Source organism: Aethalodelphis obliquidens, unplaced genomic scaffold, assembly GCF_003676395.1.
Source record: "Aethalodelphis obliquidens isolate GAN/ISIS:26980383/991018 unplaced genomic scaffold, ASM367639v1 scaffold8, whole genome shotgun sequence".
In the NCBI taxonomy this organism is placed as follows: Eukaryota; Metazoa; Chordata; class Mammalia; order Artiodactyla; family Delphinidae; genus Aethalodelphis; species Aethalodelphis obliquidens.
The window spans coordinates 57,004,724-57,031,404 of NW_020837952.1; the positions used below are offsets into that span (position 1 = coordinate 57,004,724).

The following is a 26,681-nucleotide window of genomic DNA, read 5'->3' on the forward strand; positions in this document are numbered from 1 at the left end:
TTCCCTTATTTCCCCTGTGTGGAAATGTGAAACATTTATTTTAGATATCAGACAAGAACAGAGCGAAGTAATCCAATTTTACTGCAGCAGTATAAAAATCATCCTTTCACCACAGTGTAAGATTTAAGTTAATCTGCACAAGGGTACACATTATATAAAATGTAGTAAGATTACTGCTGCCCTGCCAAGTACTTCCAGTCCCTACCCAGGTCCTACTGCAAGACTGGTGGTCCCAATAGTTTCATGGAAGCAAATCATTAAAAATAATAATAATAAAGCAATTAAAAAGACAAATCAAAATGCCTCAGTGACCATATATCCAACTCAAACTTTATCTATTTAAATGTTACATTTGCTTCCCACTAATAAATCTTTATTTCACTCAAACTTGAACAATAAATCTTCCATACTGAAGTATCTTCCTTGCCTAACTAATTCAAAGGAAAAAACCAAAATGATTAGTAAAGAAAAATGTAGGGATTAACACACCCTCTTGTTTTAAATATTTTTAAGGTTTAAAAATTGTTTAAAGTTTTAAATTTCTAGTAAGAAAACATTATCTGAATGAATACCCTAATGGCAAACCACTGTAAAATGTTTCAGCTGCATTTGGAGCAGAGGGGTAGGGATTATCTTCAAAGCACCCCAGCTTTCTTCATGAGAAGATCAGAGGTACACTGGTTTGTATTATTGCGACATCCATTAGGTGATCTAAGTTGCTTTTTCTTCAGCAGGGGCTTTATTTGTCAGAAGGGCATTATGCTTGACCTCCAAATTTGGCCGACAATTTACTGATGAGATTCATAACCTTTGGGTTGCTCTGATATTTTGACATATTTGCCGGGTTCTGAGCCACATCCTGGAAGGCCACCATAACTTCTGGATCCTGCAAAGAAAGGTGTGTCTGTGTATATATATATGCGTATACATATATATATGTTTAGTATGGAAAAAATGTTCTATGGGTCATCTGTTTTGTTATCCTAAATCCTATCTCTTTATTCAGACCTTCAAATTTGTCATGGCTAAGTCAACTCAGGTTTGGACAAGTCCCTGAAGCGTAAACATTATTAATGTGTACTTCCAACTCCAACTCAATGATGTCACTTCAGACAATGAAAAAAAAGATACACAATTTTGATACAAAGAAAAGGACAACAGGATATAATTACCAACTATTACAGAGTATTTCCCTATAAACCACTTTTAAAAACTTAAGCTCATTCTGAAAAAAAGAACATGAATGTCACAACTGCATAATAAGCTATTTGGTAATTCAGCTCAATAAAATATGGCCAACAGAGTAACCTTAACCTGTCTCCACATAGAATTATGAAAGAAATGCCTCAGTGATATAAAGTTCAACTTTGTTCTTCCAAGTCTTACCTGCATGGCTGCAAGAACCTCTGGATCACTAAGAATTTCATTGAGCCCAGGCATTCCTGCCATTCCAGGCATGCCCCCTCCCATTCCAGGCATTCCTCCAGGAAAATTACCAGGCATTCCACCAGGAAAGCCACCTACAAGAATAAATGAAAGATCTGTACCAAGCATATTCCCAAGCAGTCTGAGTACACTATTTCCTCCTGATTAAAATAACACATGTGCATGCACAAAGAACAAGTGTGCTACTAGACACAAAGTAGTCTGAACATTCTAACTGGGTGTAACAAGACATAATTTTTAACATTAATTATTTAAAAATAAGGCTGTAAATATGTTTTTCCTAGTAACAAAACTTTAAAAAGAAAACTAGTCTTACCTCAGAGAGAAAACTAACAGTCCCTTGGAATTATAAAATTAAAAAGTCTCGTAAGTCACCTTGTATCTTATCTTCTCATTCTTTAATATTATTTGTCTGTTTCAATTTAAAGTTAATTCATAAGAGTTTAGTTTTTTTTTTTTTCCCCAAAAACACTATATTCCCCTAAGCTAACTGCTTCCTTCAAGAACTACCTGAAATGCTTGTTATAAAAAGCTGTGGATTTTGGGGAGTCCCCTGGTGGTCCAGTGGTTAGGATTTGGTGCTTTTCACTACCGCGAGCCAGGTTCAATCCCTGGTCAGGGAACTGAGATTCTGCAAGCTGCAGGACTCAGCCAAAATTAAAAAAAAAAAAAAAAAAAGCTGTGGATCTTAATCTCCACCCTGACTGCCCCAAAATTTCTGAAAGTAAAACTGAAAATCTGCATTTTTAACAAGCAGTCCTGGTGTCTCTTTTTTACACTGAAAACAATGCTCTAGTAAAAAAGATTTAATTCTCCCAGTATATTTTTAGATTACAAACCCAAACTTTTCTACTCAGTTTTTCACTACCATAAACCTTTATGTCCACTGGAGATATCCTAAAATCACAATTAACACCAACATAGGGACATCCTAAAAAGAAATACAGGTAACATTAATCTACAGATCAAGGGTCATTACAAATAAAGCTATCATGAAGAAGAAACACCTATAACACAGTGATTTCCATCTGTCTCCACAATACAAACGTGCCCATAAATAACTAACAATCACAGATAAGGAGATCTCATCGGGGGCCTGAAAACAACTTCTAGCTTCTTATGCTACTGCTGACTTTTTAAAACTACTTTCTACAAAAATTACTGACCCAAGGCAACAATAGTTGGCCAGTCTGCTTGTCAAATCCATAGAATAAAACCCACATAACAAAAAATTATCTCTAGTACTAGTCCACATTAGTGGTCATTTTCTAAAACAAAGGTACCTGATATAAGGTATTATCTAATAAACAGAAAGTAAGCTATGAGCTAAAATTTATTTTCTTGCTTTTTCTCCAAGTCATCCCCAATGTATGTTCCTTCCTTTTTTTTTCCTTTTAGTTGCTTGCACATGACCTTTCAGATTAGAGGCTACCTTTCCTAGCCTCTGACCATGTGGTAAATTCTAAGCAAGGGAAGCATAAGTGGTGTGCAGCTGCCTCTATAAACCTTTACAAGACTAGTTGCAGCTGCTGATCCCCCATTACAATTACGAACTTAAAAAAAAAAAAACTCTCTTCTCTTTACGTAAATTTCACACTGCCTCATTAAGGAAGCATTCTGAGTGCCTTTTTAACAGCTCTTCTACCTGTATCGCATAGGCCTCTGCTATCATTCAAGGCTTTGCCTCACTAGTAATTTCTGATCACTTGACATTTGCAAGAAAGGGAAGAATGTGTTGATATATTAATTCTACACTGGATGCAGAACTTTTTGTGCTTAATGATTCCATGCTTTTACCTAGTATCCTCATGAATATCAATGTATAATAGAATAAAATTCCATTACAGCCATTTAGGAATACTCTAATTAATACATCATAATAAATTCTTATAGTCTTTTAATAAAATACAATGCTCAGACCTCAGTAAATTTTATCTATTTTTAAAAAGTATACTACTCAAAATATGAGGAAAATAATATACTGTATTTCCACTAACAAAATTTTTAACAAGAATGAAACTTTATAGAGGCTGACATTCTAAAGACTCAGTGTTCCAGGGACTAATGGTACAAAATACAATATACATACCTGAGCCTCCAAATCAGAATATTACCCAATTATTTACAATATTAAGAGTTTTAATTTTTCTTTCAAAATACCTGGAAAAGAGCCATACTGAGCTCCTGATTGTCGTCTGGCTTCTTCCTCCTTTAATACAAAGAGGAAATAAATTATATAATAAGAAGGGGGAAGTCTGCTGTCCACGCCTACCTTATCCATGCAAAACCATGAAAAAATTGTAAAATAAGCTAGTTAGAGGACTTACAAGTTTTGACAAGTTTCAAATGGCAATATTGGACTAAAGGAGACACCCCATCTCCCAAAAAACAATTTTCAATTGGATTCTCAATGGGTATTACTTTTGGTAATGATTTTAAGTAATATTTTTGATTTGTAACTAAAACTAAAAAATAACTAGAGTCAATTTTAAATAGCTATGAATCCACTATTAAAACGGAAGTAATCATAAAACTTAAAATATCAGGGCTTGCATCCTAAAGAAAGCAAATAATACTGCCAAGTTTTAAATTAATTACTTGATCAGGAAAAAGTCTTGATTTTAGGAGAACACAAACAAGGATATAAATTGGTGCTATACAAACTCACTTAAGAATTTGAAGACTAAGCAATGAAGGGAAGGAAAACTTCCTTTAAGTAGTATCACTATCCTACAGAACTGCAGCCAGCTCTTTTTATTTAACAAGAGCCAGGAATTAGAATGATATCCAAAAAAGTCTCATCTACTATATTTTGCTTTAATGGTTTAAGTATAGAAACCTTACCCTCTGGGCTCTCTCATGTTCTTCCCGAGCCTTCTTGACTCTTTCTATTCTTTCTTTGATCTCTCGCTCTTCACGTTTTCGCTCATACTTTCTCCGATGTTCAGCAATTTTCTGGGCCTAGGGAAGAAACAGCCACAGAAAAATGTCTTCTCTGAAAGTTGAATAAGGTCAGCACAAATCAATGGTTTTGTTAAAGAATTACTTTTCTTTGTGGAGAGATTTAATTCAACACATAGTTGTGAAAAATGGGTTAGATTTACCCTATAGAAAAAGACCTAACTCAGGCTTTAACAAGTCCACTGTGAAACAAAGAAAAGAGGCTGGGATTTGAAGATAGAGAAAAGTGTTAAAAATTTCAAACAATTACCTAGTGCAAGGATGACAAACAGATGTCAAACTGCATGACAATTTTTGCCTGATACCTGCCATGGGAAGGCAGAGACTGGGAACACATACCAGTTACTTCCCACAGTCTAACTATACTGAAGATTTCCTCATCAATAAAATGAGAGGAAGGGAGAAGTATGTTAGTCTTAACTATAACAATCAAGAGAAAATATGTACCAGGCACTAGTACATAGTCCATGCCAAACATTTGGAATCTAGTAGTTATTCACAGAATAATATAAACGTAAGAGATTCATATTCAACCATTATTTTAGCTTGTTTATGATTATTTTTTAAGAACCTTGTGTCCTAGAATATCTCATCCGATAACCTTGCTGAGTTAGCCCTGTTACAAAAAGAAAGAAAATCAAATCATCTGATAGATTAAATTCAATAAAACTTCCACCACCTTAAAGCCTCTGATAGTAAATTCTTGAACTTCCCACAAAGCTGAAAGATTTACCATGTAAACGCACTAAGTTGTTTTAACTAACAATTTTAGATAGAAATAAGGACAAACCAGACTCAATCTTGGGCTGCATTTTATAAATTTTGTATTTGTTCTTTTGCTGTAAACTTGATGCCCCCTTTCCATTTCTAACCTTCTGGTTATAATTTTGCAGGGTTGCAAACAAAATAACATAGCTTGCTGTAATACTGCATGAGAAATTAAAGCATGAAAACCCAATGAGATTTCCTGAGTTCAACACAAATTTAAGTGATTACAGATTATAACTTCCAAAGATTGTTTCTTTGCATCTGTTTTGCAGTTAATTTACTGCTAGGGCATTAAGTACTAGAGCCATTAGTAATGACTTTTCCCTTCTCTACTTTACCATACCCTTGGTTGAACTTCTTTCAGCATTGCACTAGCATCTTCATCATAATCCAGCTTACAGGCAAGGGCAAGATCATGGGCAGCTTCTTCCCAATGGCCCAAAAGTCTGAAACAGATTTTAAGTAATTTTTGGAGCCTTTTACACATATTCACTTACGTAGCATGGTGTCTTACTTCCTTATTATAAAAAAGGACTGTTACAGAAGAGGTTTAGATATTCAACTACAAATTTTCATGAACCAATTCAATTAGTATGTTCCACTCCATAAAAATTTAGTTTAAATTTCCTCTATGGTAACTGTGAAGCTGTTCTACTAAAAAATGTTTAAAAGCTTTTAAAAAATTGTTTTAATTCACAGTATTATGATGTTTTAAAAAATTATATAGAGCCACAACTTTCAACTCATTAAAAACAGGGTTAACATGATGCGTATTCAGCATGCTACCTTCTATATGGGATAGAAAACAACATGTGTGCACATATTATTTAAAAAGGAGAGATGGGGGCTTCCCTGGTGGCGCAGTGGTTGAGAGTCTGCCTGCCGATGCAGGGGACGCAGGTTCGTGCCCCGCTCAGGGAAGATCCCACATGCCGTGGGGAGTGGCTAGGCCCGTGAGCCATGGTCGCTGAGACTGCACTTCCAGAGCCTGTGCTCCGCAACGGGAGAGGTCACAACAGTGAAAGGCCCACGTACCGCAAAAAAATAAATAAATAGAAAGGAGAGATGGGATGGATCAGAAACTAAAGGTTGATGGAGATAGGTAAATATGGAGTAGAGGAGATAGCAATGGAAATGAGACTTCTCTGGTTATACCTATTAACTCAGTTTTAAACATGCAAATGTTTTACAAACTCAAATAAGAAAATTAAATCAGAAAGGACAGAAATAAAGCAAGCCCAAACCCTGAATACAAACAGAAATAAAAAGAGGCTAATTATTTATCACATTGACAACATAAACCATACAGGAAAAATTAATTCAAGTAATTTTTAAACCAGTATTCTGACTGTATATCTTAAGTGAGACATATCCTAGGGATAAGAAAGAACTGCAAAATAAACTTTACTTAAAGGGTATATTATTTTTAATGCATGATTCTAGGAGAATACTGTCTAAAATACAAAATGGAAAACATTTAATGTTGAATTTTAATTGAGAATATCGGTATAAACTCAAAATTTCTCAATTTCTTTCCCTAAAATCATTATTTTTAAAGGTTTTTTCTGACTGTTAATTGAAATGACAATGACAATACCCTGGAAACAATAAACATACCTAGTGGCCAAATTTCAGTTTCCACAAAATAATCCCCACTAAAACAAACCAAGATTTTCTGGAGAAATGGTCTATTCCAAGCTGTTTGTTTTTTAATGGTTTTCTTTGATGTTATATAGTGTATTTTTAAAATTTATTTTTTATTTATTTACTTTTTTGGCTGCATTGGGTCTTAGTTGTGGCACGTGGGATCTTAGTTCCCTGACCAGGGATCGAACCTGCGTCCCCTGCATTGGAATGCAGATTCTTTACCACTGGACCACCAGGGAAGTCCCTGGTCTATTCCAAGCTAAAGTACAAGATGAGTTCTTATACCAGAAGGCCAAGAAATGCTCAAAGACTAATGGGGTCGATCTCAAGACAATCAACAGCAATGCATGACCTTTCATATACCCAGAGAGCATTAATATAAATTTTCCAATCTTTTACCTGTATCTTTGACATCTGTCTTCATAATCACTAGAGCTACTTTTTGAGTCACCTAATACAGATGGTCCCAAGCATATTCATCTTCATTTCCATCCACACTTGAAGCACAGTACCTTTTCAATCCATGTAAGATGTAAATAGCACAGGACATTTCATCCCAAGCCACAAAGACTCATCTGTATATTAAGTTTTGCTTCCAGGTTTGATTACTGATCTGGGTTAAATTCACCTCTTTATTTTCCCCCTTATCTGACTCTTTAAGTGACCTAACAGTGATTGAAGTAGTCTGAAGCTAGTATATTCCTTTTTCCATAATATATTGGCTGTTTAATGTTAAGTTACAAAGTCTGAAAATAACAGAAAGTTTGTAAGACACTGATATAAAGCCACTCTCTTTTCTTGGCGATAACTGAGAAAAATCCTTACCTTACATTTGCCTATATGTGGCCAAAAACTGTTAACACTGGTATTCACTGAATGGAAGCAGTGAAAAGAATTTTTATTTTCTTACTTGTTCCTTATGACATTCTCTCAATTCTACATATTGAGCATGTATTACATTAAAATTAAATCCTTAGGCAATTTTTTAAATATTTTTTTTGATGTGGACCATTTTTAAAGTCTTTATTGAGTTTGTTACAATACTGCTTCTGTTTTATGTTTTGGTTTTTTGGCTGTGAGGCATGTGGGATCTTAGCTCCCCAACCGGGAATCGAACCCACACCCCCTGCATTAGAAGGCGAAGTGTCTTAACCACTGGGCAGCCAGGGAAATCCCGCGATTTTTTTTTTTAAATAAGGTATATTAAAACATCAGATTTAAACTTAAAGAGCTCTGAAAATAACTAAGTCTCATTATTTACCTGTGTGCTTTCCCTCGCCACTTGTATGGCTGAGCAGAATCAGGATTTATTTCAATAGCTCTGTCACAGTCTCGGATGGCAGCATTTGGCTTCTGTAATTTGATGAAGACACTAAAAAATAAGTATGATATTAAAAAGTATTCATTTCAAACAGTAACTTTTTGGGGGTTGCCACAGAAGCAATTCTATCTAAACAAATAAGCAGAAATCAGTTTTTATTTAGAATTCTCACCTTGCTCTCTTGGCATAAAGAATGGCCAAACGAGGATTTAGCTTGATGGCATCTGTGAACAAGTCAATGGCTTTCTGTAGTTCACCTAAAGTGAAACAAAAGTTTATTGAGAAATAGTGGATAAAAAATATTAATAAAAACTGTTGGTCTCTTTAATTAGCCTTTCACATTTCCCTTTTAGCCTAGTAAGACTAGTTTCTAAATTAACATACAAAACTGGCTCTTCAAAGCAAAATCTTTACCATACCTATACTGTAAATCACTCAAGACAGACAATTTGGGGGAACATAACCCCCCTAAAAAATATTAGAATACCACATTCTTGGTAGGACTCATTGGCTTTTAAATTTAGATAAAATCAAAGGATAAGTCAATTTTATTCTATTAATTACATTTTCCTGTATTCATTAAGTTAAAAGGACAGGGCTTCCCTGGTGGCGCAGTGGTTAAGAACCCGCCCGCCAATGCCGGGGACATGGGTTCGAGCCCTGGTCCAGGAAGATCCCACATGCCGTGGAGCAACTAAGCACATGCACCACAGCTACTGAGCCTGCACTCTAGAGCCCACGAGCCACAACTACTGAGCCCGCGTGCCACAACTACTGAAGCCCACGTACCTAGAGCTCATGCTCTGCAACAAGAGAAGCCACTGCCATGAGAAGCCGGCGCACTGCAACGAAAAGTAGCCCCTGCTCACCGCAACTAGAGAAAGCCCGCGCACAGCAATGAAGACCCAGCCAAAATTTAATTAATTAATTTTTATTAATATAGTAATTAATTAATGCAGCCAAAAATTAATTAATTTTTTAAAGTTGTTTCTATGATAAAAAAGCAAGAACTGTAGAAAAAGAGATGTGGAGCAGGGAGGGTGGCAATGTCCAATCTGATTCCAAGATCTGAGAAGCTGTTTAATGCCCAACATATATCCACTGCTTACTAGAAAATAAACATGGTTATTAAAGGATGAAATTAAATATATTTTCTTTCCATTTGTATTATTTTTTTCAAACAATCACTAACTTGTTAGGACATAGATACTTATTAAATTGTTTGAACCTAACTACATTATAAACTAAACTCTTATGTATTTCTTTTGGCCTAGGAGTGCTGTGAAAAAAGTGAAAATGGTGAGGACACTATAAACAAAGCAAGTTTGGGAAACTCTGCCCCAATGCAAAGCTATCATCATTAGCTACCTGGACTACAAAAATTTCTTCCCTCCCTCTGTGGAGTCATGAAAATGCACCTTAGATTTGCTGCAGCGAGCACAACTGATGGAGAACGCCGCCTTCTAGGCTCAAGGCTATACTCCATAAGCTGCTCCCAGCTAATGACTGAATACAGGAAGGATACCCAGGTAGGCCCATTCTTGTGAGACGTGCAACTCCTCTAATGGGCAACCTTGACTTGCCTAGACTTTTAGAAACACACACACCGTTGAAGACTTTTCCTACACAACCTTCCATCTCTCCTACGGAGGGGTAAGACCTACATGATAGCCTCACTGTCTTCCCAGACTCCTCCAGTTCTCCCTGCTCCCCCACCTTGCCTCACAGGTATTTTCCTAATATACCTCTGCCACACCAACTCATGTCTTGGCTTCTACTTCTCCAATGAACATACCCTTAATTTGCCCCTAAAATCTGATCTACACAGAGTAGCAAGAATAATCCTTTTCAAAAGTAAATTCTTCTCACTATGAAATCCTCCTAGTCAAAAAACCCTCAATGGCTTTGCATAATCAAGGATAAAATCCTAAATCCTTAGCATGATCTACTAAGTTCTTTAGTGAGCTGTCAATCATCTGTCCTCCTCACCACCTTCCCACCCCCCATCTCCCACCCCTCAAGCACTTCTCTGACCTCAACTCTACCACTCTTATCCCTTCGCTCAGCACACTCCAGATAGTCTGGCCTTTCTGCTATTCCTTGAACACGTAATTGCCCCCAATGCTCTCCCAATTAACCTCTGTATTTGTTCTCCCCTATGTCCCCAAAAGCGCTTCTTTACACGGCTTGCTCCCTGCACTTCATCAGGTGCTTTCCTGACCACCTTATATAAAATATAGCTTCCATCATTGACTATCCCTTTACTCAGCTCTATTTTTCTTCATAGCACTAATTACCACCTAACTTTATATTATAAATTTGTTTATTTTTGTTCTCCCAAAATATAAAGTCTACGAAGTAAAGAACTTGGTCTGCTTTGTTTCCCGCTGTATACCCAGTATCTGGAACATGGTAAGCCTTCAATAAATACTTGTTCAATAAATATATTAAACTGAAAAAGCCTAACAGAAATACCTCTAATAATGTGACAGCTGGAAACACTAAGGTCTTAATAAGAAAAGTACCAGTACCTTAATATTAGTACCAGGTACTATTCTAGGCATATTATACACATTTACTCATTTATTCCTTATGACTCTATTAAGTAGGTATTATTATCCATATTTTACAAGGGAGGGAACAAAAACAGAGGCAGAGAGAGTAACTTCTCCAAGTTTACGTAGCTAGTAAGCCCCAGAGCTGGGATTCAAACCCAGGAACTTGGGCTCCTTAAACCCAGGGTTTAACTATATTCCTGCCTCTCCGACCCCAGGTGGGGCCTGAACCTACAATCCCTAGCTTATAACACTAGTGTTTTATCCCTGTAACATACACCATAAAATTGTACCTATTCTAAAATTAGAACTAGGCTATATTTACACATAAACACAGCTTGGAAAAAAATAAGGAAAAACAAAAACGTGACTTATTAGGTGGTGGCTGCTTCATTTTCACTTTGTTAAATATTGCTTAGACAATATGTAAGTAAATTTTTAAAAATACAATATGCCAAAATAAGTGACAAAAATAATGAGTTGATAGTATGGCACAGTAAGATCCTGGGCAAGTCAAAACCCCTCTAAGCCCTCAGATTATTCACTGATCTGTAAAATGGGACTAGTATGAGATTTTAATGAAATAATGCACATTAAAATATAATAAAGCTGGCAGAAATGTAGAAGGCACAATTATATGCTAGGTAAATAGAAATCTTAGGTGGTAGGGAAATTAAGAAAAGATAGTGTGAAAAAGGAATGGTCAGGAAGAGAAGTGGCTGGGATGAATTGATGGGTACAACTTAGAAGTTGAAATAGGTGAAGAAGAGCTTTACAGAGAAGCACAAGTAAAGGGACATTCTAGGAAAGTGAGGTCTGGCTGGAATGGAAGGTTAATACTCAAAAAGAATAAGGCTGGGAAGGCAAAATATAGGATCTGACTCTAGCAGGTCCAATGCTATGATGAGCTTCAAAATGTATGCAAAAGTTAGTCACAGGTTACAAGCAAAGGAGTGTGTACCAATAAAAACAAGTTCTAAATAAGAATGATCCAGGGGCAGTGAATAGAAAGCAATGAAGTAGAGACATGTCAGGTAGACAAACTATTAAGGTAACTGCAATAATATAAACATATAAGGACTTAAGCTAAGAAGGTGGTGGGATTACAATGAAAAGGAACCTGAACAGCATTCGATACTGAACTCATTCTAAAATAAAACTTTAGTCATCTTCTAAGTCTAAGGATGAAGTACAAATGCACAACAGCATCATATAATAGCATCTATTCAATGATGGCATTGTGACACACTACACCACACAGCTATAAAGGGGTTTGCACAGTACCCAAGTTAATAAATAATTTGTTCTTATAAATTTTAACTAATTAAACGTAATACTTAATACTACCAGCACTCTCCCACTCTGATAGGATTTTCTGAAGGGGTTCTAACATGCAGAAACTAGAACAAGAGTGTTGTATTGATGGACAATATTTGTCAAGGGTGTTAAAATGTAAAAAGTTGAGGATCATCGATCTAATACCATTTTTGGGGAAAACCTTTCAGCTTTTATTATTATTATTTTTTCAGGTTTTCCCATCAGGCTTTTATTATAAAGAAGGTCCCAAAGCCTCCTGTCAGTGGAGAAACACTAGACTATTGTCAGGGAAGTACCCTCTTTGAGTTATAATCAGGATCTGTACACGCCCTGAGGCAAGATAATTGATACCTGAGTGATTTCAGCCTCTTTATTAATGGGAAAGGGGTGAGTGGAGGACAAGACGCTTTCTTCTCCAGTACCATATACTCAATAAATTTAAGTTCCCTTCCAGTTTCCCACCATTAACAGTTACTGCAGCAGAGAAGTAGAGAAGAGAATATCCAGACTACTATAGGAAATGTAGCAAAGAGAAAAAAAAAAAAAAAATCACTCACCATCATTTAGGGCATCAATGGCAGCCACTTTTTTATCATTTGCCTGATCCATCATCTCCTCAGTTATCTATGGGGAAATTGAATATCAACTAAGTAGCAGAAGAAAAGCAAAGGGAAGGAGGAAACAATTTGGACTTTCTTAGGGATGTGGTAGTCACAACCCCCATTTCCACTCATTTTTCTCTGGTCTCAAGGGAACAAAGAGGAGAATTATAATAAAGGATTAGTAAGAAATCTTACAGGATACATTGTAATCTTTCATACTAAATAATAAATTTCATTCCCTATACTCTGCCCTAGACATGAGTTTTGCTTCCCTCCATCCCGATCCGAGCAGGTTTTTCTGCCCTAGTTTTTACCAAATCCTTTCTAGTTATTCACAAGTATAGGCACAGCTTATTTTATTGCACTTGGCAGACAGCACAAATTTTACAAATTGAAGGTTTCTGGCAATGCTGTGAGTCTACTGGAGCCATTTTTCCAACAACATTTGCTTACTTTGTGTCATTTTGGCAATTCTTCCAGTATTTCAAATTTTTTCATTATTGTATTTGCTATGGTGATCTGTGATGTTACTACTATGACTTGCTGAAGGCTCAGATGGTTAGCGTTTTTTAGCAATGAAGTATTTTTAAATTAAGGTATGTACATTGTTTTTTAGACATTTAGCTATTGTACACTTAATAGACTATAACATAGTGTAAACATAACTCCTACATGCACTGGGAAACCAAAAAATTTGTGTGACTCACCTTATTGTGGTGGTCTAGAACCTAACTCACAATGAGATCTTGGAGGTATACCTGTACTAAAACCCAGTCTCCCCACAAGTGGAAAAGCTAGTTCCTAAGAGGCTTGAATCTTAGAAATGTCTCATTCTTTTGGTCCTATGAACATCTATTGAGCATCTATACTAGACAGGACAAACACCATACAAGATGCTGACAGTACAATGATCATTAATAACGAAAACGTACAGCAAACCTCCTACAAGAAGCGATTTCTTTAACAATCAAAAATCCACTCTATCACCATCACTGTAAAATATTACTGAAGGTGCTGGCTAATCATTAAGAAAATGATTTGATACGTTTAAAAACTGGAAGGAAAATACCAGCTGTCTTTATACACATACCTAGAAAATCTAATAGAACTGACAAGCTATTAGACCTACTATGACAATTCAGTAAAGTTCTCTTTACTGAAGAGAACAACAAGAGAATACAAGAGCAACATAAAAAACAAACCCAGAGTTCTTCCACATCAGCAACAATTATAAAATATAATAGAACAAGATACCATTCTAAGAGCACACAAGACTTTCATGGGAGGGAGCAGGGGAAAAGATAAAATTCTATTAAAGGACACAGATATATACCATGCTCATGAAAAACTCATCAACTGTATCAATCTACCCCCAAGTTACTCAATAAATTCAAAGCATTTCAAACAAAAATCCCTACAAGTTTTGGACAAACTAAAACTTTTTAAAAGAATAAAGGAAAACACACTTTCCACATAGTAAGACATCCTACAGAGCCAGGATAATTTGCAAAAAGACGACTTCAGTTTATGGCAATATGATGCACATGATACTCTGAACAAGTCTAAAACACACTTTTTATCAATAAAAGCCATCTTTGGCCTAAGAATGTAGAAATCCTCAAACAAAATAAAGTGAAGGCTTGAAATCCAGCCAGGTGCCAAGTGCTCCATCTGCTATCACCTTTGTGGAAGGTGTCAAACTGGGTGACCTTGCAATTCTGTTTTTGAAGATAGTGCAGGACACATGAAACAAAGTCTAGATTCAGGTGAAACAAATGTATGTTGTCTAATCAGACATCCTCCAAAACAAATCTGGAACCCCAAATGCCTATACTTGCAGGCATAATGGTATATCAAAAATAAACCCGTCCCAAAGAGGGAAACCTATATAGAGAGAAGAAAAAGAAATCTCCCCTGAAAATTCACAACCACAAGCCAGCCTTTGCACTGGAATTCACATTACTTCTGTAGTTAAATAAGCAATGAAAAAACCATGCTGAGAATCTGAAGTGATCCTTGAGCTGGTCGCACCAACTCAGCGTCTTGATTGAAGCAAACATCTCTCTCTTTGGAGGAACACACCTTCTACTCAGGCCTCAAAACCTTTCCACAGGTAAAGTTTACAAGAACTCATGGTCAACACACACAAGCGTGCATGCGCACGCACACACACAAACTACAGTAAACAAAGTACCTCAATGAGCAAGAGTCAGGAAAAATAACAGGAGAATAAGACCAGCAAAACAGTCCGATAAAGAATTTAATGTGTTTAAGAAAATAAATGCAAGTTCTAAAAATGAGTAAGGAGCAAGAGACTTAAAAATAACCAAGTGGTCTTTAAAAAGAATCAAAGAGAAAGTATCAAAATGAAAAACAAGCATTCAAATTCAAACATCAATGGAACAGCTGATTAGACAAAGAAAGCATACATAATTCGTCAGTGATAAAGAGATGGAACTTAATAGTGAAAAAGTCTGTGTCTAACTATGGCTCCAGAATGAGAGTAGAGAGAATGGGAAAGAAGCCATTTTTGAAAGAGATACTAGCTGAAAATATTCCAGAGCTAAAAAAAGTTAACCCTAGGATTTACGATGCCCAGTAAATCCCAAGTAGGATAAATAAAAAGTATTATAAACCTAAACACACCGAGATGAACGGCACCATCAATAAATAGAACATGATTAATTTTTTAACAAATATTGACAAAGTATTTATATTCGTTATGGAGAAAAAGTTAAATTATTTAAAGACATTAAAAAAGACCTAAAAATAAAACAGACATCACATTCATGGATAATCTCAACAATGAGGAGATGTAGCTCCTCCATTTGTTAATTTAGGTTTAATGCAATTCTAACGGAGGGGGGATAACAATCTGATTCTAAAATTTACATGGATGAAGAAAGGGCCAATAGCAACCAAAATTACTCCTAAAGGTTTGGGGGTCCTTGCCCTACAAGATAACAGACTTAATATAAAGCTAAACACAACAATGTGTCATTAGTGCATGGAAAAAAATTAGACAAGTAGAACAAGAAAACACCAAAACAGACCCACACATATACAGAAACCGTGTATTTTGGCATTAGTGAGGAAAAGGATTTTTCAATTATGGTGTTGATGGTTAAAGGTGAAAGGCAAGCATGAAATTTTCAGAAGGAAAAAACCAATATATTACAGCAATTATAACCTTAAGGTAATAAAGCATATAAAAGAACTTTCAATTTAACTATATTAGAAGATTTTGTATGGGGGGAGGGATAAATCAGGAACTTGGGATTAACATACACACACTACTGTATATAAAATAGATATCCAGCAAGGACCTACTGTACAGCACAGGGAACACTACTCAATACTCTGTAATAACCTATATGGGAAATATTCTGAAAAAGAATTAATAGATGTATATGTATAACTGAATTACTTTGTTGTACACCTGAAACTAACAACATTGTAAATCAACTATATTCCAATAAAATTAAAATATTTAAAAAAAGACTTTGTATACTAAGACAATGTAAAGAAAGTGAAGAGAAACCACAAACTAGTAGAAAAAAATGTGGAGCACACAGACGACAAACTGTTGGCATCAACTGTTAGCAGAATATAAACTGAACTTAAAAATCAGCAAGAGATGAACCAGTAAAAGAAAAAGGAAAAGTCAGAATAAGACTTCACAAGCACCTGTGAATAACCAATAAACATGAGAATATGTCAACTTTATTAGAAATCAGGAAAATGCAAACTTAAAAGCCACAAGGACATATTTCACACAGTAAGGTTGGCAAAGATGAATTATGACAATATCAAGAACTGGTGAGAATATGGACCAATCTTTTAAACTGCAATTAGTATATCACAATGTTTCTCAAGCTTTGTTTCATTATCAACCCCCAAAGAGCCTTTTTAGGCAATTTTTTCTTACTTCTCACCCCCTCCATTTTAATACTGCAGATATAGTGCATATATGTGAATGTGCTACGACCTTTGGAGTACCACTAACCATTGTAACACCTAAGTTTTTTTCAAGCCCCCCTCCCAAGAACCGATTTTCATCACCTTGAGGGCAATATCTTTTGTTGGGACAAAACCATTTTAGAAAACTGGCGATAGATATCCCATTAACAGGCAATTCCACTTGTAGAAATAAATGTTACATGAACTCTATGGTCTCAAAAGCAGTCGAACCAGATGCAAACTGAAATAGGTAAACAGAATACAAGTATTTCAGAGATTGTTAGAGACTACGATTAAAAATAAAGGGAATTTTCACAAATATTTTAAAGAATAAAATGCTTTCCTAGATGCCTTAAGTCAGAGAAAGATTCAACTTGCGCTTTTCCTAGAAGAGAGATGTCATAAAATTATTACAGTAGGTAGGCTTTCACATTCCTGGCAGCAAGCAGAAAATAAGCCATTGAACTTACCTCTACATTTTCATCTCCCATTTCTTGAGGGGCATCAGTGTCTGGTTCAATCACACCTTCATTGTCAATTTCTGTTGAAGTTAAGAAAATGAAAATAAGACCTGGGCTATCCAATATAGTAGCCACTAGCCACATGAGGCTACTAAAAATTAATTAACCTTGGCTAGTGCAACTGATGAACTGAATATTTTACTCTAGATTAATTTAAATATTTTACTTTGTTAATTTTATTTAAACTGGTACACTAAAATATTTCCCTGTTAAACACAATCTTATTGTTTTGGTAAAATTATATTTAATTTTAATAGTCACATAATGCAAGGTATTTATTATCATATTGTAGTAGGTACTCTGGCAAGTGCATAGTTTCTATTCCTATTACATATTACACAGACATACTGATTTAGTCAGTGTCAACAAACTGATTCAGTTGAAATATTGTGTTCTACACACCAATATACTATAATGTTTTTTTTAAAAATATTTTATGCAGATAGCACAAGTTATAGTGATACTCTGATGTAAATCATGATAAAATATTTAATTTTACCATTTTCTGCCTTTGAAAACATAGTATGGATAAATTTTAAACTAAAAGTATACTACTCGTACAGAACTGACCCCCAAAGATAGCACTACAAAGAGCTATGCTGCAAACTTCATGATGGACAACTGTATAAACAAAACAAAGTAACTGTTATATATCAAAAATTTTTTAAACAATAAACATTAGGAGACATTTTTAGCAAAGAGTAAATGTGATAAAAGCAGTTTCCTCTCAACTGTCAAAAAAGAATGAAATTAAAATTGGCTACCTGAAATCAGAATTAACATCCAACAATAAATTTTTAATCAATTTTTAACAGGAACTGAGCTTGTAACTTTTTCTAATTATAAAACAGCTTGATTCCTGCACAAAATGCTTTTAGATGGAATTAATTTTTTAAAAAATATTAGTCATGGTAATTGTTAGAAAATTGTAAGACTAAAAAAATTTTACAAAAAGTAAAAGATCTGATTAAGCCCCCAAACAACAAACCCTTTCTAACATACCAAAGATCAACGGACTCAAAATTTGAAAAATGAGTATTTTTTTTAAAGCTTTTAGATAGGTTCTGTGAATTAAGAGACTGCCCAATTAATAACTGGGGTATACATTTATAGTCTCAAAGGACCTCCAAATTTATGAAGAAATTTGTCAGTTTTCAGTCTAAAAAAACCAAACCAAACAAACAAATAAAACCCCAAGCCCATGGCATAGACATCAATTCTTCTAAACTGAACAAGTTTTATTAACACAGATGCAGGTACTAAAGGAAAATAATTTTTTGGTACTGGATTCATTTATTGGAAAACTTTTACATATGTCTAGAAAAACCTGGGTATCTGACCCAACTTATTCAAATACAAATTTCATGAAGTCTGAATACTGATCAAGTATTTCCATTAAAAAGGTAACATCTGCATTGAGATACGCTATAAATACTCTGGATTTGAAGACCTAGTATGAAAAAAGGAAAACAGCTCATTAATAATTTTCCCATATTGATTACATGCTGAAATGGTACCATTTTACATATTGTTTAAAATATATTATTTGAATTAATTTCAACTGCTTTAAATTTTTAAAACGTGGTTACTAGAAAATTTTAAATTTCATATGTAGCTCACGTTATACTTCCTATTAGATAGCACTAATTTAGCCAATTTAGTAAAAATCAACACAGGACCATATCATGAGATTATCAAATACAAACTAACTACCATCTCCTCACCTAGATCACTCTCCTCACTTGATGGTTCGTCTGTCTTTATGTTTTCCTCCGCCTTCCTACTATCTGTTTTTTCTTCCTAGCAAAAGGAAGGCAAACAATGCTATCAGCATTTAATAACACACCCAACATATATGCTATTATTTTATACCAATTTATGTATAAACTATTCAGATACACTGTATTTCAGTTGTTGATGCTCTTTCTTGTTTTGTTTTGGTAAACTAGCTTTTGTTTTCTATTTTTATTTCTCTTTTTAAATTAAAGGGACTTCCCTGGTGGCACAGTGGTTAAGAATCCGCCTGCCAATGCTGGGGACACAGGTTCGATCCCTGGTCCGTGAAAACCCCACATGCAGTGGAGCAACTAAGCCCATGTGCCACAACTACTGAGCCTGTGCTCTAGAGCCCATGCACTGCAACTACTGAGCCCACGTGCCACAACACTGAAGCCTGCGTGCTGTACGGCCCACGTGCTGCAACTGAGTCCAAGCACCTAGAGCCCATGCTCCGCAACAAAGAGAAGCCACTGCAATGAGAAGCCCACGCACCGCAACGAAGAGTAGCCTCCGCTCGCCACAATTAGAGAAAGCCCGCGCATAGCGACGAAGACCCAACGGAGCCCAAAAAATAAATAAATAAAAATAAATTAATTAAGTATAGGTCCAGTCCCTCATCCAAACCATTTAGAAAATGAGTTTTAGAATTTTTGAAATTTTGGATTTTAGGAAGCTAATAAAGTGGACATACCACATATTATGTAACACCCTTAACAGGCACTGTAGTCCACAACTCTCCATAATCAAACACATACTACTTTCGCAAAATAAAAATTTTTTAGCAGAGATATATAAGTTAATACAATTTTGTCTTCACACATGTATCACATGGCAAAATATCTTACCTAGGGCTCAGAATCTACCAAACTCTGACAATTGACTCACCAAAAAAAGAATTACTACTTCTGAAGCTTTTACTTAACTTCTCTCATTTCACTGTTCAAAGATAAGCTAAATAATAAAACAGCAAATTTTCTTATCAATTTAAGACAGCTAGTCAGAAGACTGAGGAAAAAAACCTTTTAGACATGAAGGCAGAAAATAGGAGAAAAAGGAATTCCAAAGGGAGCATTCTTTTTTTAAAAAATTTATTTATTTATTTATTTATTTATTTATTTTCGGCTGCATTAGGTCTTCTTCGTTGCTGTGCACGGGCTTTCTCTAGTTGTGGCGCGAGCAGGGGCTACTCTTTGTCGTGATGCACGGGCTTCTCACTGCGGTGGTTTCTCTTGTTGCAGAGCTCGGGCTCTAGGTGCATGGGCTTCAGTAGTTGTGGCACACAGGCTCAGTAGTTGTGGCTCGCAGGCTTAGTTGCTCCACAACATGTGGGATCTTCCCAGACCAGGGCTTGAACCAGTGTCCCCTGCATTCGCAGGCGGGTTCTCAACCACTGTGCTACCAGGGAAGTCCCAAGGGAGCATTAAGAGTACATCTTCCCCCATCCCCATCTCTAAACTTTAGATACCAGCAACCTCCTCCTGTTTGTACACACCTTTTTGGCAAATACGCTAAAGCAACTCCATGAACCACATTCAGAAATATTCCTCAGGTGGTAGGGCAGAAAAAAAAATTGAGAGTAACTAATTTGGGCTGTTTTTTCATTTACTTTCCAAATATTAATAAAGTACCTACAAAAACACTATGTTACGTGCTAAAAAACAACCAACCAAAAATGATGAATGGGAATTCCCTGGCAGTCCAGTAGTTAGAACTCAGCACTTTCACTGCTGTGGGCCCAGGTTCAATCCCTGGTCAGGGAACTAAGATCCCACAAGCAGCGCTGAGTGGCTAAAAAAAATAATAAATAAAGATGAAGACTACGAATGCACACAGACACAGAGCTTACCACTTACAGGTCATGCATATAATATATATCCAGCATTTATTCTCACTTACTCTATACAACATAGTGAACATTCAACCCCACATTCTCAGTGTTAAATCAGATTATAGAGATTTGATGTCCAAATAGAAATTTTACAAAGATGTTACTTCCAAGTGATTTCTCAGGGAAATCAGGAATGGCAATTTGAGGGCAGAAGGTGACAAACATCCCTAAGAAACCTTATTGTACTTTATCACTAAACATACAAATGAAATTCATAGCTTACCTTGGTATTTTCTTCCAATTTAGTTTTATGAGTAGCAGGTGGTATTTTACCCCCCATGCTTGAGAAAGATGAAAGAAAAGATATTTGTTTAGAAAACTAAAATTCAGTAAGCCAAGAAACATTTATTTATGCTGAGAAAAAGGTTACATATTTAAATAATTACCTTTTCAAACCTTTAAGGGTAACTCATTTGAATGCTTCAGTATTGTAAGTTTCTTTCAGCTTAAAAATTTATTTACTTTTAGGATACTGGTTAATAAAAATCTAACCCTTTCCTTGTCTCAATAAGTCTAGTAAACTTAATTATACAGCTTCTCTGCCCATTCCCAGAGAAAAAGGAAAAGAGGTAGAGAAACATGCAATGACAAAATCATTTGTACAAGTTGTTAGAGTTCAGTAGATATACTCGAATTCAAAACTTTGAATTTTTGAATCAGAAGTTTGATATTTAGTAAGAATAGCTCAATTAAATTCAAATAGGCAGTTTATAAAATAACCATATGAAGTCACAGTGTAATGATTCAAAACATTTGTTTCCTCTGACTAGTACCTACAAGGGTTCTTCTTGGTTATATTCATATGCCCCTCACACTGAAGATTTTCTCCTTATCACCTCTAAACTTCACCCATTAGAATTTCTTCTTGGCCTTGCAAGCCCTTGTTTCCCAAATACTCCAGGCCAACGAAGTGAATTATACATAAATAACTTAAAAATAAGGAAAAAATAAGACCATGAAGAGTTAGTGTTATATGCTCCTTCTAAGCGTAAGGGCTACATGCAACAGTCCAGTGATTAAAAAATTCAGTGGATTAAGAGCACTCCACAATAGTGAGAGCTGGAGATCACAAAGACTTAACATGTGCCTTAAAAAAAAAAAAAAAGGCCATTAACTTTTTATGTAAAACAAAGATATGTTAACTTGGAAAACAGAAAGGAACCTAGTCCAAAACACGTGTAAGCGTCAATTCTTTATAACTTACAGTTATCAGAGCCATGCTTACATTAATTTCAATTGGGTGGGATTTCTGGACATAAGGTATGAGTATACTGGATTTAAATAGATATTGGTTTTCCAAAGTTCTTTTACCAACTTACACATCTATTACCACTGTATGAGAATTCATCAGTTCCACACTTAGCTACTGTCCATCTTTTAAATTTTTAGCATTTTTAACAGGTGTGTAGTGGTATCTTATTGTAACAGGTGTGTAGTGGTATCTCTTTTCATACATTTACTGGCCATTTTAAAAACCTTTATCGTAAAGTTCACCTCTTGTCAAGCCATCTATTAGGTTGTCTATCATGTTTGTAGGTGTTCTTTGTATATTCCACATATGCACATTCTGTCAGTTTTACAAGTTGCAAATGTCTTCTCCCACCCTGTGGCTTGCCTATTCACTCAATAGTATCTTCTGATAAGGCCAACATGAAGTAAAAGTATAAATGCAAAGTAACAAATGTAAGGAGAAACAAAATTTGCAATTTCTTGTATGTACCATTCAATTAAGAAAAATGTGTACCTTTCCCATTCTGTTTAATGTGACAGTAACAAAAAAAATCTTCAGTTACTCAGTACCTTTGATAAGGAAAAATGGCTCCCGTGTGCCAATCATTAAATCATTACACAATCCAAAACATCTAACTACGCAATTCAGCAAAGTGAGATGGTTTAATGATAGGGAACAAGCATATAAACAGGACAAAATTCTTTAAAATTCTATTCTACCGAAAAACTTTTCGAAAGAGCACAGTAATCAAATACCAGTTCTTTGTAGTTAAATTTTAATGAAGGCACCAGACTTCCTAAACTGTGTTTTTCCTAAGTTTCAAAATGCAGCATCCAAGAATGTATTTAGAGTGACATCCAAACACAGTCCTAACAGTGTAATTTATGTTAAAACTTTGGGAGGTGATAGTCCTGCCAACTAATGTGTTAAACTAAATCTAATCCTAAGGAAATATCAGACAAACCCAAATTGAGGGAAATTCTACAAAATAACTGACCCATAATATTCAAAATTGCCAAGGTCATGAAAATCAGTGAAAGACTGAAGAATTATTTCAGAACGAAGAGACATGAGTACGAAGTGTAACATGTAATTCTCAAGATTAGATACTATTAATGTATCAGTATCAGTTTCCTGAGTTGATGGCTGTACTGCAGAGGACTGTCCTTGTTTGCAGAAAACACACCCTAAATGGTGTTGGGGACACAGTGTTGGAAATAGTTCAGGAAAAAATTCCTTGTACTATACTTGCATTTTGTTTGCAAGCTAGAAACTGTTTCCAAAAAATTAAAAAATTTAAAACTTGGGAGGAAAACCCAAGAGGGTTTATTCATAAACTAGATTTAGAGTTTCTCACATTCCAAATTCTAGTTAACTATTGGAAGGTAACACCAATTTATAGGTACAGAAGTTTCATTTTATGCTTCCAAGATTTAAAACAAGATAGTTCTCCGCCAAAAATTGCAAACTGGACTTTGCCAACATAGGCATTTATGTGGGACCACACAAGACTTCAGTCATAATTCTCTTAATTTAGTAACATTAAACCTACTCTGTGCTATATTTACTTACACACATGTACAAAACACTGGGTGCTATATTTTAAATTCACTGAGGATACAAATGCATCCTGTTCATTTCATTTAAAATATCTGCTGAAGGGCTTCCCTGGTGGCGCAGTAGTTGAGAGTCCACCTGCCGATGCAGGGGACATGGGTTCATGCCCCAGTCCAGGAAGATCCCACATGCCGCAGAGCGGCTGGGCCCGTGGGCCATGGCCGCTGAGCCTGCGCCTCCGGAGCCTGTGCTCCGCAACGGGAGAGGCCACAACAGTGAGAGGCCCGCGTACCACAAAAAACAAACAAACAAACAAAAAAAACAAATCTGCTGAAAAGCCATGTGCCATGCATGCACTGTGCTGGAGACTAGAATACAAGATTCTCCCTTTGATCTTAAATTGCCATAGTAACTGCACGATACAAAGTAGACCGAGTTGTGATATAGGAGCAAGTAGCATCAGAAAATACTTCTCCCCCTAGAAAAACAAAAATATTCCAAAACATTATTTCTTGGAAAGAATGTAGTCTCCCTGATTCCCACTGACTATTGGGCCAAAATTTTTTTCTTCATATTTCTCTTGTTCAATTTATTAAACTTATATAAACTTAAAACCAAATAAAATTTTAAGCTATAAACAATAGCAGAAATTATAGCAAATAAGCAAATGGACTGTTCTTCAATGTCTAAGCCTGGATATCCATGACTAATTTAGTATGTACTAAAGGAAAACCTGAGATGGTTTCTACTTGAGGAACCCTAAAAGTAGGATTAGGTTTAGGAATATTACTGGACCTAGAAGTCTCCACATTCAACCCTATCTCCTATAACTTTGGACTGCTTTAAGAAGACTGATACCAAGACAGAAAAGAGAGGAACTGATACACTTCAGAGACTACAATACTTGACAGAATTTTCAGACCATAAATCGGAATTCTCTACACAGCCACAATCACTCCAGCACAAGTTACAACACTGCTCTCGGATGCGTGTTAACTTTTTCCTCACAGTGTCCTCTACCTCTCTAGGAGTGGAACATAACATTGTATCAACTCAATATACCGCTCACTCTTGGTGCCAAATATTTCTTCCTGCAGTATAGGTCCGCTTTACCTGGAATTTTAAGAACTTATTAATTGTAGGCTCTTTTCTCCAATGAGTAAGTTTAAGAGAAGGACAAAAGCATACAAATATCTTAAGTGACATTTTTGGATCAAGTTACTCAACAGAGAAAATGACTAAAATCTAGACCTCGATTCCTAGTCCTAAAAATTTTTCTGTTAAAAAGCACAATTTGCAAAACGGTATTAACTGTTAACAACTGTTATTAAGCTACTACAGTAACTAATTGTAAGTGTTCTCAGAATTTTACATAAATTAACATGAGCAAAAATCTTACAGTAGCTAGAAAACTGGTGGGGGAAAAAAGGACTGAGAAACTTCTAGAGGAAAAAAATTACTATCAGACAACGTTGATAGATCTGAACTTAAGTTTCTTCGTTAGAACAAGCTCACTGGAAGAAATATTCTTTCAAATGTTGGCTAATCGTTGGTTCATCTTCCCCTATAAAAATGTTACTAAAATAAACAAATCAACGTTTAGGGTAGTACCTTTTAGGAGTCATATTGTTTTACACTATTTATCCCTTTTTACTCGCTATTTATCACCGTGAGATGCAATTTGTATGTCATCTCTTTTAAATTCCTCACCAGGAGTACTGACTCTAAAGAATCATCTCGGGGAAGAGTTCCCTTTCTCCCTTAAGTTCCCCTTCAATACGAAGAATACTAATCTCTATTACATGCTAAACACCAAGACGAATTTCTGTACTTATCCATCTGTATCCCTAAATAGATTGTACTTAAACTGTTTCCTAGCTAGCACCTGGCACAATGCCTGTCCAATTAATTCCACGCTCGTAGCGCCGTACTCTGGAGTTAAAGATAACAAGAATAGATCGTGTTAACATGTGGGTCCTTGAAAAATCAGTTTTTTAAAAGTGTTTGGCGTGATGGCACTGCCACTACGGAGGTACAATAAGCGATTCCCAAAATAATTCTACGCACTTAGAATCGCTGTAATTGTAAAAGTAATCAAACACAGTTACCACTTTTATTGTAACTTATTAAATAACTTACACATCACACCACTTTTTAAAGGCACAGTGCGTAAAGGAGCTGCTTCGTGTCACTGCGACCTCAGCAGGACACCAGAGATTTCAAGAAAAACAACTCCATGAGAAAGCTAAGTCTTGCCGCTTTCACCCCTCCCCCTCACTGTAGCAGGCTACAGTGCCCTGCTGCCCGCAACCATCTGCATCTCCGTATTTCGCCGAAGACACACCCCTGGCGACCTCAGAGCGGAGGAAACCCAGCTCTGCCTTTTCCTTCCCTGCCTCTGAACCATCTAAGCTTCCCGATCCTCCACGAGCCCCTCGAGGTCGCCGCCAGGGAGCGAGACTCGCCGCCGAGCTCCAGGTTCCTCCGCCCCGCGCCAGCTCGGGCCCAGCTCCCCCTCCCGCCGTCCCTGTTCCCTCCCCCATCGGCCCTCAGGCCCGGGTCTCACCTCTCCACCCACTCCTTCAGGAAGCGCATTTCCTCGGTGTGCAGAACGCTTGGGTCCTGCTTGCACATTTTCACAAAGGCTCGAAGCTCGCTCACTTTGCGGGGGTCCATGGTCCGGAGGCGGCGGGAGGCAGCAGGAGGCGGCGGGCGCGGCAGAGGCTGCGGCCCGATCCCAAGCCCGGGCTAGCTCAGCGTGACCGCGTAAAGGGGGCGGCTGCTGAGAGGCAGAACAGACTAGAACCTCCCCGGCCGCTGGCTCCGCCCACCCAACGGTCTCGTGACCCCGGGTCCTTCGCCCGTTCATTCCTATTCCTCTACAGCCGCGCTGTGCACTGGCTAGAATCTTCTAGAAGTGTGGCTGTTCGTGCTGGTGCCTGCCTCTCCATGCACGGATTCTTATCTTCACTCAGAACAGTGCTCTAGATGGATCAACCTCCTATCCGGTGCTTTCAAGGAGGCGGGAGCTGTCAGCCCCTGCGGGGAGTCATTTAGAATAGAATATTCTGTGATTGTGGCCGTTAAATGGAACATGACGTCATGACGCCAGGGTGGCCCTCCGGCCG

General features: G+C 36.5%; 1 protein-coding gene across 1 annotated transcript; it reads right to left on the reverse strand.

Moving 5' to 3' along the window:
* Positions 1-26,659, reverse strand: ST13 (ST13 Hsp70 interacting protein). Its single transcript, XM_027107764.1, has 12 exons — positions 26,120-26,659; positions 20,989-21,046; positions 18,823-18,898; positions 17,048-17,118; positions 12,573-12,639; positions 8,316-8,400; positions 8,084-8,194; positions 5,519-5,621; positions 4,291-4,407; positions 3,607-3,655; positions 1,387-1,520; positions 1-886 (listed from the first exon to the last, which is right to left on the reverse strand). The coding sequence occupies exons 1-12, from the start codon at positions 26,227-26,229 to the stop codon at positions 758-760; spliced, it is 1,110 nt and encodes a 369-aa protein (XP_026963565.1). The 5' UTR covers positions 26,230-26,659; the 3' UTR covers positions 1-757.
* Between the last annotated feature and the right edge of the window lie 22 nt (positions 26,660-26,681).

What these genes read in the sequence shown, in the direction of transcription:
- ST13 (XM_027107764.1), bottom strand. Translation starts at nt 26,229, where the DNA reads ATGGACCCCCGCAAAGTGAGCGAGCTTCGAGCCTTTGTGAAAATGTGC. An exon ending in AATTGGAAGAAAATACCAAG is followed by an intron (nt 18,899 to 20,988) that starts GTAAGCTATGAA and finishes TCCTTTTGCTAG; the next exon opens with GAAGAAAAAACAGATAGTAG. An exon ending in TGAAAGAAGTTCAACCAAGG is followed by an intron (nt 4,408 to 5,518) that starts GTATGGTAAAGT and finishes TTTCTTCCCTAG; the next exon opens with GCCCAGAAAATTGCTGAACA.